The sequence below is a fragment of the Mustelus asterias genome, chromosome 20, assembly GCF_964213995.1.
Source record: "Mustelus asterias chromosome 20, sMusAst1.hap1.1, whole genome shotgun sequence".
Lineage (NCBI taxonomy): Eukaryota > Metazoa > Chordata > Chondrichthyes > Carcharhiniformes > Triakidae > Mustelus > Mustelus asterias.
This window is the reverse complement of record NC_135820.1, coordinates 49,869,940-49,891,724: the sequence shown is the minus strand read 5'-3', so window position 1 is coordinate 49,891,724 and position 21,785 is coordinate 49,869,940. Positions and strand designations below refer to the sequence as shown.

Here is a 21,785-nt window from a genome sequence, read left to right as displayed (position 1 = left end):
ATTATGCTAATTAAAGACCTTCCTGTGGCGCACACACTAACAGGATAAAGAGGATAATTTGAAGATAACCCAACCGGAACCTTTTAGTTTAATTATTTAGATGCAAATATTGCTTCTTATCACCTTAAAGGATAATTGTCTCACATTAAAAGATGTTAGAAATGAGGAAGACAACTTAAAATGTGATTTCCTTTTCCCTGAGCTGCCACCGGAAGAAATTGTATTATTTATTTTACTGTGAAACATGATTAAGAATCTATTTCTGACATCGGTAATCATTTGTTTTAATCACTGATATGGTAATAAGCATTTAAGAGCAGAAGCTGTACCCACAGAAAGGCTGTGGGTCAAACCAAACCTTTCACGAACAGCTCGTCTTCTAAAACACCAGCAAAAAAAAGCACTTCTGAAGTGTAGTCACTGTTGAAATAGAAGGTAAGAAGTCTCACAACACCAGGTTAAAGTCCAACAGGTTTATTTAGTAGCAAAAGCCACTAGCTTTCGGAGTGCTGCTCCTTCATCAGGTGAGTGGGAGTTCTATTCACAAACAGGGCATATAAAGACACAAACTCAATTTACAAAATAATGGTTGGAATGTGAGTCTTTACAGGTAATCAAGTCTTAAAGGTAGAGACAATGTGAGTGGAGAGAGCGTTAAGCACAGGTTAACTAGTGGCTTTTGCTACCAAATAAACCTGTTGGACTTTAACCTGGTGTTGTGAGACTTCTTACTGTGTTTACCCCAGTCCAACGCCGGCATCTCCACATCATGACTGAAATAGGAGGAACAGGACAGCCAGTTTAGGCAGAGTAAGCTCCCACAAACAGCAATGTGATTCCACCCACATAATGTTTGCGTGTTATTGATTGAGAGGGAAATATTGGCCAGGACAATGGAGATAACTTCCCTGCTCTTCTTTCAAGGAGTGTTTTTTGTCCACCTCAAAGGATATCGGTTTAATATCTCATTTTCAGCACCTCCAACAGTCTAGCATTCCTTCAGTAATGAACTAGAATGTTGGCCTTGATTTCCTGCTCAGGTCCTGGAGTAAGACTTGAACCAAAAACCTTGTGACTCAGAAGCAAGCATGCTCCCAGCTGACACCGGGGGGGGGGGGGGGGGGGGGGGGGGGCGGGGGGGGGAATTTTCCTGTCCCGCCCACCACGGGAATCGTAGGGGGCAGGGGGCAGACCATGCAAAGGTCCATTTACCTCGGGTAAGATTTTCCAGTTTTGGGGCTGAAAAATCCTGCCCAATAAGTAGAAATGTTGAGGAAACGATGACCTTGGACCCAGAAGCAGTGCAATAAAGAAAATATGTAATTTCTTTCAAAAGACTGGGAAATGTGTAATTGTTTTTAAGAATATTTGAAAGGGATTTTTCAGAGTTTGCATCAATTGTAAAGAGATCAATTGTAACTTTTTTTTATTCTTTCATGGGATGCGGATATCGCTGGCTAGGCCAGCATTTGTTGCCCAACCCTAATTGCCCGTGAGAAGGTGGCGATGTGCTGCCTTCTTGGACCGCTGCAATCCATGCAGTGTAGGTACACCCACAGTACTGTTAGGGAGGGAATTCCCTGATTTTAAACCAGTGACAGTGAAGGAACTGTGATATAGTTCCAAGTCAGGTATTACGTGGCTTGGAAGGGAAATTACAAGTGCTAATATTCCCATGCATGTGCTGCCCTTGTCCATCTAGGTGGCAGAGGTCATGGGTTTGGAACGTAGTGTCGAAGGAGTCTTGGTGAGTTGCTGTAGTGCATCTTGTGAGTTCTACTGTGCATCAATGGTGAAGGGCGTAAATGTTGAAGGTGGTGGATGGGGTGCCAATCAAGCGGACTGCTTTATCCTGGATGGTGTCAAATTTCTTGAGTGTTTTTGGAGCTGCACTCATCCAAGCAAATAGTGGGGGATTCAGCGACGGTAATGCTATTGAATGTCAAAGGGAGATGGTTAGATTCTCTCTTGTTGGAGATGGCCATTGCCTGGCACTTGTGTGATGCAAATGTTACTTGCCACTTATCAACCTAAACCTAGATAATGCCCAGTTCTTACTGCATATGGACATGAACTGCTTCAGTATCTGAGGGGTTACAAATGGTGCTGAACATTGCACAAACATCAACGAGCACTCCCACTTCTGATCTTGTGATGAAGGGAAGGTCATTGATGAAGCAGCTGAAGACGGTTATGTCTTGGCCACTATCCTGAGGTAGCCTTGCAATGATGTGCTGGGCCTGAGATGATTGACATTCAACAACCACAACAATTTTCTCTCTTGCTTTGGATGAGCCCAAGCATTGGAGAGTTCCCCCTCCCTGTCTCCCCTCCCCACCTTACCCCCCCCACCTCCCCACATCCACCCCCCATCACCTCTCCATCTTCCCTCCTGCCTTCCATTGACGTCAGTTTTGCTAGGGCTCCTTGATGCAAATTTTATCTCGATGACAAGTCTAGAAACTGTCATCTCACCTCTTGCTTTCAGTTTGTTTGTTCATGTTTGGACCTGGGCTTTAATGAGATCAGCAACCTTGCTGTCTTGCAGAACCCAAACTAAGAGCAGGTTAGTGATGAATACGTGCCACTTGACAGCACTGTCGATGACATCTTCCATTACTTTACTGATAATCGAGAGTAGACTGATGGGACTGTAATTGGCCAGATTCTTGGATAATTAGAAATACAGGTCTATGTAACCTGGTGACCCTTGACATGGAAGCAGTATCAACAAGAAGGAAGTTAAGATGCAGCCATTGTGTGGCCAGAGACAAAGGGCAGAATTGTCCAGCTCTTCCCACCGGAGGGGATCTTCTGGTGCAACTGAAGTCAATCCCTGCAACAGGTTGTCCAGTGGCGGCATGGGTGAGGAATATAAATCGTCATTGACTTCAGCGGAATTAGAATATCCTGCCGGTAACCATTGGTTAGCTGCCTCTGTTGCAGCAGGGCTGGGGAGTCCACCCAAAGAAACTGCAGCAGGGGAATAACAGAGAAGGCATATTTACAAGGAACTGAATTGTTAATACTGTTAAAAGGGACAGAAAGATGAAGACAGGTTTAGAACAGAGACTGTGGCTTGGACAATTCCACTGCAATGCTTCTGATTTGAAGAGCTGACCAGACTGTTTCGCAAGGTTTATTAAAGGAGTCAGCTAAAGGAATCTCTGGGGAACCTGCTCCATGAAGACTGTCATAAACTTAGCTAAGGAGGTTCTGCAGGAGTGTGCCGGTTGGGTAACAACAGGCTGTGGGAAGCTCGGATGGAATATGAAATAAAAGTTACAGCAAGTGAAGGTCTGTTGGTAATTTCTTCATTTGGGGGCCATTTGATAAATGTGGTTATTTTTGATTTATTGTTCCCTCATGGGGATCATAATTGAAATAAAGTTGCAAAAATCTTCAGTCCTTGCAATCCTTTGAAAGCAGATAATGCAAACCATAGTACTTCCTCCAAACCCAAATAATTAGTTCAATATTGATTTACAGATTAGATATCACTGACAAGTCATGTGAAAAGTGTTTCTTCAAAAGGCACTCTTCAAATGCAAACAAGAAACGTATAACAACTTATAAATCAAAGAAAGTGTTTAATAAAGAAATTTTGTAACTCCAAATTGTGTGCAATTCTGGTCACCTCACTATAAGAAGGATGTGGAAGCACTGGAAAGAGTGCAGAGGAGATTTACCAGGATGCTGCCTGGTTTGGAGGGTTGGTCTTATGAGGAAAGGTTGAGGGAGCTAGGGTTGTTCTCTCTGGAGCGGAGGAGGCTGAGGGGAGACTTAATAGAGGTTTATAAAATGATGAAGGGGATAGATAGAGTGAACGTTCAAAGACTATATCCTCGGGTGGATGGAGCTATTACAAGGGGGCATAACTATAGGGTTCATGGTGGGAGATATAGGAAGGATATCGGAGGTAGGTTCTTTACGCAGAGAGTGGTTGGGGTGTGGAATGGACTGCCTGCAGTGATAGTAGAATCAGACACTTTAGGAACATTTAAGCGGTTATTGGATAGGCACATGGAGCACACCAGGATGATAGGGAGTGGGATAGCTTGATCTTGGTTTCAGATAAAGCTCGGCATAACATCGTGGGCCGAAGGGCATGTTCTGTGCTGTACTGTACTGTTCTATGTTCTAAATTTGGGGCCTCGGCTTGGACCAATCCAAGCTCCCCATAATTTCTAACAGGGTTCTTATTTATAGTGAGTCAACTGGTCAGCTGACCATCACATCATTCTATAATTGGTTCCATGGTTTACTGGGTCAGCTGACCCTTACAGCTTGTTACCATTGGTCACATTACATTTGATACAAAGTTGTCACCGGTTACTTTCTGACAAAACGTGCCTCTTTGTTTCAGGTTCGTCTACTAATTGCAGAAAAAGGTGTGCTGTGTGATGAACGAGATGTTAGTTTACCATTAACTGAACACAAAGAACCATGGTTCATGAGGCTGAACCTAGGTGAAGAAGTGCCAGTGCTGATCCATGGGGACAATATCATCAGTGATTACAATCAAATTATTGACTACCTAGAGAAGACCTTTGTGGGAGGTAAAGTTTTATTTTTATCAAGTGTTTACAGAGCAAAATATAACATTCGCCTTCTAAACATTGTTAATATAAAATGCATGTGGGGAATCACCTTTTGTTTTGACTTTTGTTTATCTCATTGTAAGAAGTCTCACAACACCAGGTTAAAGTCCAACAGGTTTATTTGGAATCATGAGCATTCGGAGCGCTGCTCCTTCCTCAGGTGAGTGGAGTCCACCTGAAGGAGCAGCGCTCCGAAAGCTTGTGACTCCAAATAAACCTGTTGGACTTTAACCTGGTGTTTTGAGACTTCTTACTGTCCCCACCCCAGTCCAACGCCGGCATCTCCACATCATGTTTATCTCACTGAGAGCAAGGAATGAGTTCATTTTTTTTCTTTATAGTTATATTTCTGATATCTCTCAAACTAATTATTAATTCCAGTCATGCTTGACTAGTTGTCCAACGAATTAAGAGAAGAATTGTTTTATTGTGTATGATCGAAAACCAACTAGAATCTGTGAATTAATGGAATTGAAATGGAATGGGCGGCACGGTAGCACAGTGGTTAGCACTGCTGCTTCACAGCTCCAGGGACCTGGATTCGATTCCCGGCTTGGGTCACTGTCTGTGTGGAGTTTGCACATTCTCCTCGTGTCTGCGTGGGTTTCCTCCAGGTGCTCCGGTTTCCTCCCACAGTCCAAAGATGTGCGGGTTAGGTTGATTGGCTATGCTAAAATTGCCCCTTAGTGTCTTGAGATGCATAGGTTAGAGGGATTAGTGGGTAAATATGTAGGGATATGGGGGTAGGGCCTGGGTGGGATTGTGGTCGGTGTAGACTCGATGGGCCGAATGGCCTCTTTCTACACTGTAGGGTTTCTATGATTTCTATGAAACAAGCACTAATTCCTTTTTTAGTCCATGTCCTATAACAATTCCACAAGAATTTCAGTGCCTCTGTGAAGGGAAAGTGGGTAAGCAGGAATGTACATAATATTATTCCTTTGAGTAAAGGTGGGATTTTCTGGCCCTTCCCACGGTGGCATCCTCCAGTCCTGCCAAATGTGACACCCCCACCCACGGCGGGTTCCCTGATGATAGGACAGGCGAGCCACACCAAACATCATGGACAAGGATGGGACCAGAAGATCATTCCAGCGGCCAATGGCGAGCCGTTGGAAAACATGCTGTTGGGGAGCCTGGAAATCCTGCCCAAAGTTTGTTGCTGGAAAGTAGGTGATGAGAATTTCCATACAGGGTTCAAGTATTTATGCAGCAACAACTTGTATTTGTCTAAGATGGAAACATTTAACCACAGTATTTTAAACAAATATAGCAATTTATAGTTAGACAGTGTCTTTCATATAGAAAACTGTTCTAAGTCACTTCACAAAGGATTAAGAAAATATGAATGGCATGCCAAAGGAGGTGACCAAAAGCTTGGTCGAAGAGCTGGGGATTAATGAGGATCTAAAAGGGAAAGTGGAAGGTGGAGCAATGGAAGTGTTTTGGAAAGAAACTCCCGAGCATGGAGATGGGTGTGTGTTATATCTGTCATATCCTAATAATAATGTCGTTGGAAATGGTTTCTTTAGGGTTTTTGTGTGATTTGCTACTCTTGGACCACTAAGTCAATCCTAAAAACAATCCTAAGCAAAATACTGCTGGATGTTGGAATCTGAAACAAGAACAGAGACACTGGAAAAACTCAGCAGGCCTGCGAGCATCTATCAGGAGGGAAACGCAGTTAACCGCCGAAGTTTTACCACCCCGCCCGCCACAGGAATTGGAGCAGGCAAGGGGCAAAACATGAAAATGTCTATTGATTTTGTGGTTTAGGGACAAGCGGGCCATAAAATCCTGCCCAACATTTCGAGTCCATAGACTGTTTGTCACAAGTGAAAGGAGGGAGAATATGAAGTAGCATATGGCCTGGTGTGAGAGGGGGAGGGAGTGTTTGCATTGAGGTAATATATCTGGAATATTTTTTCAATGGTGAAAGTGGGTTTAAGATGAAGAAAAATGTCACAATAAAGAACTCAACGTTGAGTCCCGAGGGCTGAGATGCTGCTTCTCCAGCTTGCGCCGAGCTTCACTGGAGCATTGCAGCAGGCAAAGGATGGACATGTGGGCGTGAGAGCAAGGTGCTGAGTTAAAATAGCCAGCAACAAGAAAGGTGGTGTCTGCTTGCGGACTGAGTGAAAGTGTTCTGCAAAACTGTCACCATGTCTGTGTTTAGTCTCACTTATGGAGAGGAGGCTGCATTGGAAGCAGTGAATATAATAAACCAAATTGAAGGAAGTTCAAGTGAAATGCTGTTTAACCTGAAAGGAGTATTTGGGGCTTTGAAATGGGAGGAGGTAAAGGAGCAGGTGTTGCACATTCTGCATTACAAGAGGAGGTGCCATCTGCAGGTGGTTGGGCATGATGGAGGAGTGGACCAGGGGGTGTCATGAAGGGAGTGGTCCCTGCAAAATGCCGAGGGATGGGTGAGGGGAAGATGTGTTTCGCAGTAGCATCGTGCTGAAGTAGGTGGAAATGGCAGAGGATGATCCTTTGAATGTGGAAGCTAGTGGGATAAAAAGTGAGGACAAGAGGGTGAGGGCAGACACGTGGGAAATGGGTCGAACCAGTTAAGTGCTCTGTCAGCCGCAAAAAATTGATAAATTTTCCGGATCCAGATAAGAGCACGAAATGGCACCAATACAATCATCGATGTAATGGAAAAGAATTGCAGGAGCGGGCCTGAATAGGACTGGAAGAAGGAGTGTTCCACATAACCCACAAAAAGATAGGCATAACTGGGGCCAATGCAGGTACCTATAGCCACACCTTTTATGGGTTTTGCATCTAGTGCCAAATGGTTTGCGATCTTTCCGGTCCCTTTCTGTTGGCACAAACCGGATCTCAACTAGAAAGGGCACGAGGCTGATTAGCATAAGATTGACTTGATTTAAATCTCATGAGTGAGTTTGGCAAGCGATCATCCCCCCTCCTGGAATGTTCCCGTCCCCCCTTGATGGAAGTCACATGGCACAAATCACGACTCGTCCCTTCAATTGTGGTCCAGGTGTCATGGATTGCGAGGGTGAGCGAGGAGGTGAGTTCCACCTGGCACTAACCTCCAGGGTGCAAAAGAGCAAGTCAGCTGCTGCCATGGTGCGGATTGGAGTGGGGGACCTTTAAGGGTGTAGGGACTTGAGGGGAGCTTGGTGGGGCTGGAGGTCTGCAGGTCGGGGCCCACCACGGAGTTGGTACTCATGTGGCCGGTATTCTCACCGGCAGTAGAGACGCCCTTGATGCCAATTGCAAAGCCCACTAATGTCGCACTGGTTACACTGCTCTCTGTCTGTTTGAAAGGCTCTATAGTTTATTTTTGTCATTCCATCCCAGGCCCCAACTAACAGTTACAAGCACCAGGTCTGGCAGCTGTTGCCTCAATCAAGGGAACTTGTCAGCACCGCTCTTCACACTGCATAAACTCTGAAGTGGTTCCTACAATAAGCACTGTAATGTCTAACCACATGGAAATTAGGAAAGTTCTTTGTTCATTCTGAACTGAATGACATCCCTGGAGGATAGTTTGCACCAGATGTCCCGGTAGGCGCACCCAGAAAATACACTGCAAGCGTTCCTCAATGAGGACCTTCTCACAGCCACCTTGATTGTCTACATGAGCGTCACAGCTCTCAGTCCAATCTGCGACATGCTTCTGCCAATGGCAGGGGTGCAGGAGTCCGTACCTGTGTGGGAGGGGGAAACGTGCCAGCATAAAGGGCTGGCTGTATGTGACTCAGAGAGAGAAGGCAGAACAGACATTCTGAGGGTGGGGGAGGGGGCTAACATCTGACTCGCAATCAGGCTACATCTCACAGTTCATGCACTGACTGCGCAGGTGCATTGAGTACAAAATAGCATGACAACTTCATCCGGCGGCACTCGGATATCCCCAGGGTCTTTGAGGACCACCACAAGCTGCCGGGATAGTTCGTGGGGGACAAGAGCTACCCACTGAGGTCATGGCTGATGACGCTGGTGGGAAGGCCTGAGACCAATGCGGAGACCCATTACGATGAGGCCCGCGCTGCCACTCGATCTGTCATTGAACGGTGCATTGACATGCTCAGTTCTGCTACCTGGACTACTCTGGCAGTGCTCTTCAGTACAACCCCCAGAGAGTCTCCTGCATTGTGGTGATCTTTTGTGCCCTCCACAACCATGCTGAGCAGCAGGGTGACATTCTGGTGCAGGAGGACCAGAGGTATGCCTCTGAGGAGGAGGCAGACCAGCTGGGAGCAGAGGAAGAGCCCGAGGAGAATCCAAGGGATGGAGGGCAGGCGGTGGCAAGGATCTAGCATGCCAAAGGAGGCCCTCATAGCTGCCAGATGCTTCTATTAGGAGGCGTGCTGTCCGGCTCGCCACCCGAAGAAAACCTGCATTCCACCCACCCCACCCATTCCAAGAAGTCTGTCCACCCTTACAGAAATGTTGTTCACACCTCCAAGGACAGCACTTCCCCCTTCCCACCTCCAAGGGTCTCATCGACATCAGGCCAGGATGATGGGCCTGGGCAGGCTGTTCCAGCAAGTGACTTGTCTAGGAGGGAGGGAGATGACGACTCACTGTAAGGCAAGCTCAAATGCTGCTCTGGCGCTGGTCCAGATACAGAGCTCCATTTCTGAGGGCTCTCACACCATGGGGTGGATGCAGTTGGGTCTCCAGAACTGGCAGCACAAAGTGACACAGAGGCTTCTGGAGCCCATGATGTGAGAGCCCTCAGCAATGGACCTCTGTATTTGGACCAAGCCCTGGCTCCTGCCTGTCTTCTGACTGCACATAGACTTCAGGGCTCATGTCTGAATGAGAGTCGGGGCCCCAGCCAACATTCAGGTGCAGTGATGTAGCTGTGCCACTCCCTTCAGGAAAAGTGGTGGGGAGGGGGTGGTGGAATTCAGAATGGCTGGAGACTGCCAGAGTATCCTGAGTGGAGAGCCTCGGGATGGGTTCCAGTGCATCCTCCTCCCTCAGGGTCTTCATGGGCACCTGGGACACTCCATGGGATGGAAGGACAGCTGCAGTGAGCTCCAGAAGCCTCTGTGTCACCTGGTGCTGCCAGTTCTGGAGGCACAACTGTATCCACCCACTGGTGTGAGAACCCTCAGCAATGGACCAAGCCCTGGAAGCCCTCGGTGACAGGGCCATGCTCTCAAAGCCGACAGCCTCCCTGTCTGGTGCATGTTCCCAAGGCCCTCAGTCATGGTCCTCAGAGACTTGGCCATGCATTGGGCCCTGCCGCCCATGGCTACAAATTCCAGCCCCAGACTTTCCACTACTTGCAGTTTTAGCCTGAGTGCCACGCAACACTGGCACTATCTCCTGCGCCTGAAGGCTGTGGGACTCCTCCAAGCGGCCTTGCAGTTGCTGGAATGTTGTTGACACCCTCTCCTGCAGTTCCTGGCTCTGCTTCTGCATCTTGGGTAGCTTTGAGAGAACATTTTTCAGCATCTGGCTGTTTCCTGAGATGATGTGGAGATGCCGGCGTTGGACTGGGGTAAACACAGTAAGAAGTCTAACAACACCAGGTTAAAGTCCAACAGGTTTATTTGGTAGCAAAAGCCACTAGCTTTCGGAACAGGCTGTTCCTTCGTCAGGTGGGTGGGAGTTCTGATCACAAACAGGGCACAAAGACACAAACTCAATTTACATGAATAATGATTGGAATGTGAGTCTTTACAGCTAATCAAGTCTTAAAGGTACAGACAATGTGAGTGGAGAGAGTATTAAGCACAGGTTAAAGAGATGTGTATTGTCTCCAGACAGGACAACTAGTGAGATTTTGCACATCCAAGCAAGTTGTGGGGGTTACAGATAGTGTGACATGAACCCAAGATCCCGGTTGAGGCTGTCCTCATGTGTGCGGAACCTGGCTATCAGTCTCTGCTCAGCGACTCTGCGCTGTCACGCTGCAGGAAAGGGTGTCCCGAGGCATGGTACATTGGGGAAACCATGCAGACGCTACGACAATGGATGAATGAACACCGCTCGACAATCACCAGGCAAGACTGTTCTCTTCCTGTTGGGGAGCACTTCAGTGGTCATGGGCATTCAGCCTCTGATCTCTGGGTAAGCGTTTTCCAAGGCGGCCTTCATAACACACGACAGCGCAGAGTCGCTGAGCAGAGACTGATAGCCAGGTTCCGCACACATGAGGACAGCCTCAACCGGGATATTGGGTTCATGTCACACTATCTGTAACCCCCATAACTTGCCTGGATGTGCAAAATCTCACTAGCTGTCCTGTCTGGAGACAATACACATCTCTTTAACCTGTGCTTAATGCTCCCTCCACTCACATTGTCTGTATCTTTAAGACTTGATCAGCTGTAATGACTCACATTTCAATCATTATTCATGTAAATTGAGTTTGTGTCTTTGTGCCCTGTTTGTGATCAGAACTCCCACCCACCTGACGAAGGAACAGCCTGTTCTGAAAGCCAGTGGATTTTGCTACCAAATAAACCTGTTGGACTTTAACATGGTGTTGTTAGACTTCTTACTGTGTTTCCTGAGATCCAGCAGACCTCCGCCTGCTCGATGCTTTGGACCTTCCAGTCCCTGCCTGATGACCCTGAAGCCTATCAGCTAATTCCTCCCATGGTCTCTGAATTGGTGGATGGGTGCAGGTGATGCCTGTGACGGTGTGGGGGTCACGGAGGGAGAATGGGGAGTTGGGGGGGTGCGCTGACTCCTAGGCTGGTCTCATCAGGTGTTGATCCTGCAACACAATAAACATGGTTCAGCACAAAGGAGGGCAAGTGTCTGGGCAGCTTGGAACTCACCTGAGACAGGTCATACTGAAGAAGGTTCTGTGGATCCTTATTTCTGTGGCACAGGCTGACCTTGCAGGCACATAGAGCTCTCTCGTGTGGCTCACCCGAGATCTCTATCGCTCTCTCCTCTCTGAAGGGACACAACTCAGGAAATCCTCCGCCAGTCTTCTCTCTCTCCCTTTTATTATGGGCTATCTCCTCCTGCGGGAATGAAAGGGGGTGATTGAAAGCCTGATGGCTGGCTGGCCGGGCTGGTGTAGCAGGTGGCATATGTCGGCACCGTGCCTCGACAGGAAAGCGATGTGAAGCGGAGTGCCAGAGAGATTTGAGGAAGATGCTGGGGGTTCGGGTGCTGGAAGACTGCGGGGGTCAGGGAGTGGATAGATGTGGACATTCCAGGTGTGACAGTAGGGACTGATGCCAGGATGTGACAGCTCGAATTAGGTCATTCATTTTCTTTCGGCATTAGACGGCAGTCCTCAGTGCAAGACTTGTGGGCACAAACTGCTACAGTCACCGCATCCCAGGTCACATTCAAACCCCTGTTCCTGAGTCATCTGTCTAGTGCACTTCTACAAAAGTTAAAGTTAAAGTTTATTTATTAGTCATAAGTAGGCTTACATTAACACCGTAATGAAGTTACTGTGAAAATCCCCTAATCGCCTGTTTGGGTATACTGAGGGAGAATTTAGCATGGCCAATCCACCTAACCAGCACATTTTTCGGATCGTGGGAGGAAACCGGAACACCCGGAGGAAACCCACAACTTGAACAAGTGTTCAACCAAAAGAATTGTTTGCAGTTCACGTGTTTAGCTTGTTGAAGGAGAACCGTTGTTGTGAGCCTAGTAAAGTAAGAAGCCTTTTTCTACTCTTAAATTGTAGCCACAATTAGACTATGGGGTCAAATAGCTTAAGTCAGGTATCTGCATTATTGCAGGATTCCCCTGAATAGATGAATGTTCAGCCAGTCACAAAGCTTATGGATTCTGTGGTTTTTGTTTTGGAGGTCAAATTTCTTTACAGATGGCCTTGGAGTTTTTGGATTCAAACTGGGAGGCTCTTTTATGATGTAATGCATCTAGGTCCTTAAGGGCAAAGATGACACAGTCATTTTCTGCGGCTGTTGTCTCCTTTAGTGTTCTCTGCAGAATGCCCAGTTCTTTTTGGTTCTTCAGATAAAAAGCTCATTATTTCCAGCTGGTTTTGTGAACATGGCCAATACAGGAATTGTCCATCCAAAATGGCATAGCTGAAAGCCATTGCTATAAAATGGAGATAATGGATGAATTCTTAACACTTGCACAGGATGAATAGCTTTCCGCCCAACTCTTATTGTCAGGGCTCCCACTCAAGTCCTGACTTGTATCTTAGGTGAATCCCCAAACAATAGCATGTGTGAATTCCACGGAATGTATCATATTCAAAAAGAGATGGGAGACAAAAAACAGGTCGCTGTAGGCCGTTAGCTTTACTTCTGTCATTGGGAAAATGTTAGTGTCCATTGTAAAAGATGTAATATCGGAGCATTTAGAAATGCATCATATAATCAAGCCGAGTCAGCATGGCTTCACAAAGGGGAAATCATGCCTGACAAATTTATTAGATTTATTTGAGGAGTAAAGAGTAGGATAGATAAAGGGAACCATTAGATGTAATATATTGGATTTCCAACGAGCATTCAATAACGTACTACACAAAAGGTTACTCCATAACTTAAGAGCCCATGGTGTTGGGGGGGGGGGGGGGGAAGGTGGGGGGGGGGGGGGGAAGGTGGGGGGGGGTGGTAATACATTAGCATGGATAGAGGATTGGCTAACTGATAGAAGACAGAGTTGTGATGAGAGGGACATTTTCAGGATGGCAACCTGTAACTAATGGGATACCACAGGGATCAGTGCTGGGGCCACAATTATTTATAATATCTATTAGTGACTTGGACGAAGGAGATGAATGTACTATTGTCAAGTTTGCAGTGACACAAAAATAGGTGGGGAAGCAAGTGGTGAGGATGACACAGAGGCTGGAATTTTATCACCCTGTCCGCAATGGGAATCGGAGCGGGTGGTGGGGGGCAGACCACGGAAAGATCCGTTGACTTTACGGTTTCAAGATGAACAAGGCTGTAAATTCCCACCCAAAGAGTCTACAGAGGGACATAGAGAGGTAAGTGAGTGGACTAAAACTTAGCAGATTGAATATAATATAAAAAAATGTGAAGTTATGCACTTTGTTAGGAAGAATAAAGGAGTGGAATATTATTTAAATGGAAAAAGACTACAGAGAACTGCAACAAAGAGGGATTTGTTGGTCCTTGTGCATAAATCTCAAAAAGCAAGCACGCACGTTTAGCAGGTAATTGGAAAGGGAAATGGAATCTTGGCCCGTATTTCAAAGGGAATGGAGTATAAAAATAGAGAAGTCTTGCTAAAGCTATACAAGTACTCGTTGGACCATAACTGGAATACTGTGAACAGTTTTGGTCCTCTTATCTGAGGAAAGGCATACTGGCATTGGAGACAGTCCATAGAGGACAAACTAGGTTGATCCCGAGTACGGAGGGATTTTCTTACGAGTAGAGGGTTGAGCCTGTACACAATGGAGTTTCGAAGAATGAGGTGAGACTTTGTTGGGACATATAAGATTCTCAAGGGGCTTGACAGGATAGATGCAGAGGTTGTTACCCCTTGTGGGGGAGTCTAGGACCAGAGGGCATAATCTCAGAGTAAGGAGTCGTCTGTTTAAGATAGAGATTAGGAGGAATTTCTTCTCAGAGGGTAGTGAATCTGGAAATCTTTACCGCAGAGGTCGTAGGGGCTGGTTCATTAATTATGTTCAAGGTTGAGATGGACAGATTTTCACTCAGTAAAGGAATCACCGGTTATGGGGATAAGGCAGGAAAGTGAAGTTGAGGATTACATTAGAACAGTCATGATCTCTTGAATGGCAAGCAGACTCGATGGTCCAAATTGCCTACTTCTGCTCCTATACAAAGAACAGTACAGCAAAGGAACAGGCCCTTTGGCCCACCAAGACTGTACCAGCACAGATACCTCTCTAATGTAATATTTTCTTGCCTCTATGTGGTACATATCCCTCTATACCTGCCTATGCATTATCTATCCAGGTGCCTCTTAAACGTTGTTATAGAATCTACTTCCACCATCTCCTCCGGCAGAGTGCTCCAGGCATTCAGCACCCTCTGTGTGAAAAACTTGCCCCTTGCATCTCTTTTAAACTTTCCCCCTCTCACTTTCAACCTATGCCCCAGAGTAATTGACCCTTCAACCCTGGGAAAAAGACTTTGACTATCCACTCTATCCATTCCTGTCATAATCTTGTAAACCTCTATCAGGTCCCCCTTCATCCTCCGACACTCCAATGAAAAAAATCCAAGTTTGTTCAACCTTTCTGCATAGTCCATATCCTCCAACCAAACAACATTCTGGTACATCTCCTCTGCACCCTTTCCAATGCATCAACATCCTTCCGGTTGTGTGGCGAAAATTGTGTACACAATACTCCAAATGTGGCCTCACCAAAGTCTTATACAGCTGCAACATGAATTTCCAATTCCTATACTCAACGTCCCAATCAATGAAGGCCAGCATGCCATCCGCCTTCTTGACCACCTTGTCCACCTGAGTTGCCACCGTCAGGAAACTGTGGGTCTGCACATCTAGATCCCTTGGTAAGCTAATATTTCTAAGGGCTCTACCATTTACTGTATACTTTCCTTCTGCAGTAGACATTCCAAATCGCATCACCTCACATTTGTCTGGGTTAAATTCCATCTGCCATCTTTCGTCCCAGGTCTCTAGCCGATTTATATCCTACTGTACTCTCTGACAATCCCCCTCACTATCTGCTACTCCCAAAATTTTTGTATCATTTTCAAATTACTAATCAGACTAGCTACATTTTCCTCCAAATCATTTATATATATTACAAACAGCAGAGGCCCTAGCACTGATCCTTGTGGAACACCGCTTGTCACAGACTTCCAGTTAAAAAAGTACCCTTCCACAGCTACTCTCTGCTTTCTATGCCCAGGCCAGTTTTGTACCTATCTTACCAGCTCACCTCAGATCCCATATGACTTCACCTTCAGCATCAGCCTGACATGAGGAACCTTATCGAAGGCTTTACTAAAGTCCATGTATACAACATCCACTGCCCTGCCCTGCTCAATTTTTCTTGTCACTTCCACAAAGAACTTAAACAAGTTTGTGAGACATGACCTCCCCTTCACAAAACCATACTGCCTATTGCTAATAAGCCTATTCTCTTCCAGATGTGAGTACATCCTGCCCTAAGAGTCTTCTCCAATAATTTTCCCACCACTGATGTGAGGCTCACAGGCCTGTAATTTCTCCAGATTGTCTCTTCTGCCTTTCTTAAACAGCTGAACAATGTTAGCTACTTTCCAATCCTCTGGTACCTTGCCCGTAGCTAAAGACGACACAAAGATTTTGGCCAAGGCCTCAGCAATTTCTTCCCTCACTTCTTTCAGTATTCTGGGATAGACCCTAAGAGGGCCTGTGGACTTGTCATAGAATCCTACAGTGCAGAAGGAGGCCATTTGGCCCATCGAGCCTGCACCGACCACTATCCCACCCAGGCCCTAACCCTATAACCCCATGCATTTACCCTAGCTAGTCCCCCTGACACTAAGGGGCAATTTAGCATGGCCAATCCACCTAACCCGCACATCTTTGGACTGTGGGAGGAAACCGGAGCACCCGGAGGAAACTCATGCAGACACGAAGAGAATGTGCAAACTCCACACAGTCAGTGACCCAAGTCTGGAATCGAACCCGGGTCCCTGACGCTGTGAGGCAGCAGTGCTAACTACTGTGCCACCATGTCCACTTAATGTTTTTCAAAACCTCCAATACCTCCTCCCTTTTTATCTCAACATGTCCTAGAATGTCAACATCCTCCTTTCTACACTCACCATCCACCACACCCTTCTCCTTTGTGAATACTGATGCAAAGTACTCATCAAGGACCTCATCCACGTCATCTGGCTCCACACAGAAATTTCCTCCACTGTCCTTGAGTGGACCTACCCTTTCCTTAGCTACCCTCTTCCTCCTTATATATGCATAAAAAGCACTGGGATTCTCCTTAACTCTGCCAAAGATATTTCATGGCCCTTTATGCCCCCCAAAGCCACTGTTTAAGCTCTTTCCTGCTATCTTTGTATTCCTTAAGAGCCTTATCCGTTTTCAATTTCCTGAAATTTATATATGCCTCCTTTTTCACTAAGCTCACAGTCTCTCTTGTCATCCAGGGTTCCCGAATCTTGACACCTTTATCCTTCATTTTTACAGGGACATACTTGTCCTGAATTGTTAACAACTGACTTTTAAAAGACTCCCACATATCGGATGTGGATTTACCCTCAAACAGCTGCCCCCAGTCTACATTCCCTAGCTCCTGCCTAGTACTGTCGTAGTTAGCCTTCCCCCAGTTTAGCACTTTCACTCTGGGACTACTTCTATCCAGTTGGACTGTCCCGGATTACCCACATGTCACAGGTGGAGCATAGGGCTGCTGTGACTGACACTACCCTCTGTTAATTAATTAAAATTTGCATTTAATTTGCGTGGACCCTCTTTTGTTTAAGTAATAACTAAATTAATTTGGTTGGTCAACGAAGTTAATGACTCTGTCTTATGATCTTATTCACTTGATCCTTGGCAGCCATCAGAGTCGCCTTATGAATGTTCATTTGTTAAAAATAAAAGACAGTGGAAGCTTCCATATGAGCAGAGTCTCTTTAAAGTTATAAATAGGGCATGCCTTCAGCTGGGTACAACAGGCTTTTTAAGGTCAAAGTGGAATTTAATATTTTGTTGAACCACCAATACAATTACATCAAATTTGGAAACTGTTAAAGCTTCAGATTCTAAATGCGATGATTTTTAGGAGCTCTTCCTGTTATACAAACTGTCCCCATTATGACCTTTAAATGGCTTGTGGAGTGAAATCCTGCCCTTCTCCCTCCCCTCAAATGGGTGATCTCACTGACATCTTACATTAGGGAATACAGAGATACAGAGTAGAAAGAACTGAACCACCTTTGAAACCGCAGCACTTGCACAGTTCAATTTTTCACCATTTTTGGAATGTGAATCAGGGCCATTGGCAGACTTGACTTCCTGAAAATCATTACTGAAGGATTTCTTTCACTGCCATCCTTGAGTCCTGAAAAATAGAAATCAATAGTTAGGGAAGATGACTCTAACATAAGCACTAAATGCCATCTGATACACAGATGGTAGCACAGAATAAATAAATAATTTGTTTAGATAAGAACACAATTCTTTGATCAAAATTACTCACTCTGATGTCAAATTTTTTTTAACCATTCAGTTCCAAACTGGTGATTGAATGGCTATAGCATTTAAGATCCATTCATCCCAACATAATAGAGGATAATTTCAAAATCAAACACCCAAAGGAAAAATAACTTCCAGTTAAATTGCTATCATCTCCCGAGATATTGGGCCTGATTTTACCATTTTGAGTCTAAGGGCCCGATTTTACCAAACCTTCGCACCCATTTTTGGGCGCGAAATCGCGGTAAAATTGGGCGCCGGGCCTATACCGCAATCTGCACACGAATCCGAGCAGATCGCGCCTTTACCGACAACCGATGCGGGCGCAGGTCCGGCCCGCACCCGAATTGGGCGGCCTGACGATTTAAATGCATTTGCATACGTTTAAATCGACTTAATGAACCGCGCGCCCAACCCTCCCGCCAAATCCCCTTTACCGCCTTCTGGCCCGTTCCGCATCCGTGCTGTAAGCAACCTGCAAAATAAAAGTCTGAAGTCATCGCTGCAGCTTCAGAAGAGTTGGGTCAGAGCCTGCAACGGTTCTCTCACCCAGGTCATCCTCTGGTTGGGTGGGGGGGACCCAGATCGTCCTCTGGTCGGGGGGGGGGGGGGGGGGAGGGGTCTGCTGCCAGTCTGCGGCCGATCGATGGGGAGGGAGGGGGCAGGGACGCCCGGATTCGGCACTTAGACTCAAAATGGTAAAATCAGGCCCTAAGTGCCGAATCTGGTCGTCAAATAGATCCGAGCCTGGAATCCTCTTTCCAGCGCGCACATATGCGTTTTGCCGGCTCCAGTCCGATCCGCGCGGTGGGCGGGGCTTAGCGCTGGCTGACCTATCGGAGCTCTGAACTGTGCATGCGCAGTTTGAAAAAAATCTGACAGAGCGCGCCTGGGCGCGAAAGAAAAAAAAAGCAGAAAGCGGAGAGAGCGGCTCTCTGACGGTCATCCTCTGGCTGGGGGGGGGTGCAGGACCCAGATCATCCTCTGGTCAGGGGCGGGGGGGGAGTCCGCCGCCACTCTGCGGGCGATCCCTCCTCCCCACCGGGGAACAAATCCCTCCTGCCGGAGTGGACGTGCGGCCATGCCATCCCACAAAACCTTGAGGATGAAGCAATTCCTCGCTAAGAAGATGAAGCAGAACCGGCCGATTCCACAGTGGATCCGCATGAAAACCGGCTACAAGATCAGTACAAGTCCAAGAGGAGACACTGGAGAAGGACCAAGCTGGGCCTGTAAAGGGATACACCATCACTGGTACACTACCAGCCACAGATTACTCTTCCCTGCAGGTGCAAGAGAGCGGGAGAGATGGCTGTGGCTGGTAGTGTACCAGTGATGGTGTATCCCTTTACAGGACTCTGCTCCAACTCTAATCCCAGACCACCAGTAATAACGGGCACTCAGTTCAGTTGCACAGCCCTGATCCTGGACCTGACCCCATGACCCACTTATCAGTGGGCACTATGCTGATAACAATTGCCCGATCTTGCACCTCTCTTTACTGGTTGGTCCAATATCCGGATCACCACAGATCTCACCAGTCAGTCAGATTGCATCTACCCTGCTCCGTGGCACATCCAAACATACCCTATAGCCTTCATTTTAAATCTGAAGTAGCTATTGATTCCCTTACTGGAAATCAAAAGTTGAATTGTAAACAAAGGTGGCTAAATCGATAAAACTGCATTAAATATTACCCTTAGCATACGCATGTTAAATATACACCAAATATAATATACACTAAATGTACACCTTCCAGACCCCTGATCACTGCCATTTGGAAGGACAAGGGCAGCAGAGGGATTATCACCAGCTTTCTTGCATTTCTAGTAGTTAAATGTCCAGCCGGAAATCTCTGGTTGTTCACACCAGCGGGATTCTCCGGTCCCACCGGCAGCGCACCCCCGCTGACGTAGGGTGTTGTCAATGGGAATTCCCATTGACAGCAGAGGGACCAAAAAATCCTGCCGCTAGCAAACAATGTGCCACCTTCCGCCAGCGGGAAACACACAGCTGGGAGGCTGGGGAATCTCGCCCGAGATGTCTGTTACTTATCTTGGTGCAACATTTTGATTTTAAACAGTGTCTGGTGGAAAAGCAATTGTTTTAAAACAATTGTGTACATGAAGGTGAGTAATGTAAATATCAGGCACTCTTGAGAAGAAATATAACATGGCTCGTGGGTCTCTTTATTCTGCCTGATAACATTACGTAAGAAACTCAGTAGTGCTCTGTGCAGCTTGCATTTTTCCATGTCCTGCACTGGCTGTCCTCATTTCCTTTCCAGGTACACTCATATTTATGTGTTGACTTTAGGAGCGAGTGATAGGATAACCAACCTCCTCACAGCTGTCCCCCATTTCCAGTGATGCCATTCTACATCAGGTAGAGGAAAAAACAGAGTTCTCAGGTCTGAGCAAGTCAGCAGCAGCTTATATCCACAAGGAAGTGGGCCTTTACTGTGGTTACAAGAAGGCAAGTCATCAAGATTATGTAACCAACTGTAGCTGACTGCAACAGAATCATGCATCTGCCAACAGTCGCAATCTGCAAAATGTAACATCGCCTTCTGCTGAATGCAATCTGTGGGCAGTTGTGTGCTGTAGGCACATGAGAGCAATGGGCATGTGCCCACTAGGTGATAAGCCAAGTCTGGGCAAAACATTTCATGTAGAACCCTCCCTGCTATGCATTCCACTGTATCAGTCCATATTCTGACTGAATCCAAACCCTTGTCCCAGTATAAATAAATATTTGAAAAATATGAAACTGCACTTCATCAAAGCGCTCCTGACTGCCAGTTTGATGATTGCAATTGTTTTAATTTGGAGACAAGTGTCTCCTAGCAGCCTCTATGAATTTATACAGCTAAATCCGGCTCCCAGCCCAGTGCCAAACTCTAAATAAACCTGAACAACAAGTCTACCGATGGGATAAGGGAACTCAAGTTAGTGTATAGATGGGAACCGGGATGAAATCTGAACTAAAGCAGCACCAATATTTAATTGGCTTTAAAATCTATTTTTTGTGTCAAATGATTTCTGGATCAAATTTTCATCAGTCACATTATATTATAATTTGAAGAATGTTTGATGGTATAATCATGCTAACAGCTATGAAAAATGATTTTTTTCTTCAGTTTGTCCAGTTTGATTGGAAAATAGCTGCCAGGAAAATGGTAATCCTGTCTTAGTTTTAGAATAGGAGGGCTGCATATCCAGCCACTCAATGGAGACCTGATGATCACAAATTATACATATATATATATAATATGGGGACCCGGGTTCGAATCCTGTTACGGCAGATGGTGGAATTTGAATTCGATAAAAATTATCTGGAATTAAGAATCTACTGATGACCATGAAACCATTGTCGATTGTTGAAAAAACCCATCTGGTTCACGAATGTCACGAATGTCCTTTAGGGAAGGAAATCTGCTGTCCTTACCTGGTCTGGCCTACATGTAACTCCAGAGCCACAGCCATGTGGTTGACTCTCAAATGCCCTCCAAGGATAATTAAGGATGGGCAGTAAATGCTGGCCAGCCAGCGACACCCAAGTCCCACAAATGAATAAAACAAAAAAATATATACTTATATATATATTATATATATATAATATATATTTGTGTGTGTGTGGTGGCTCATTAACTGATAAAAAAGAAAAATCCAGTTTCTGGTTTTCACGTATTGATTTGCAATATTAATAGGAGTTATCAGTGGCTCAAAAATAAAAAGATTTCTTTTACCACCATGTCCCTCATTCATGAATAATATTTACTTTTTAACATCTATTTATAGTAGCTACTTGAGTACCAAGTGACACATTTAGACTATTAGGAGAATAAACAATTTCCCAATTAAACATACATTTACAGAAGAAAGGTTTAGTGGCAGTTTTTATTCCATGTTTCGTGAAAATGACAATATTCTGACTGGCTCAGGTTGTAGATTTCCCAGTCATGAGAATCACTCTGGAGCAATCATAGAAATCATAGAAGCCCCACAGTACAGAAAGAGGCCATTCGGCCCATCGAGTCTGCACCGACCACAATCCCACCCAGGCCCTACC

The 21,785-nt window shown here is 45.9% G+C and overlaps 1 protein-coding gene across 4 annotated transcripts in view; it reads left to right on the top strand.

Moving 5' to 3' along the window:
* gdap1l1 (ganglioside induced differentiation associated protein 1-like 1) overlaps window positions 1–21,785 on the top strand; it is a 65,586-nt gene that overhangs the window by 11,587 nt on the left and 32,214 nt on the right. For 3 of the 4 annotated variants that reach the window (XM_078236513.1, XM_078236514.1, XM_078236511.1), the window contains exon 2: window positions 4,367–4,559. In XM_078236513.1, coding sequence (XP_078092639.1) covers window positions 4,367–4,559 — 193 coding nt within the window. Of the gene's footprint in view, window positions 1–601; window positions 611–4,366; window positions 4,560–21,785 lie in introns of all 4 variants that reach the window. The other variant, XM_078236512.1, reaches the window with a different exon arrangement.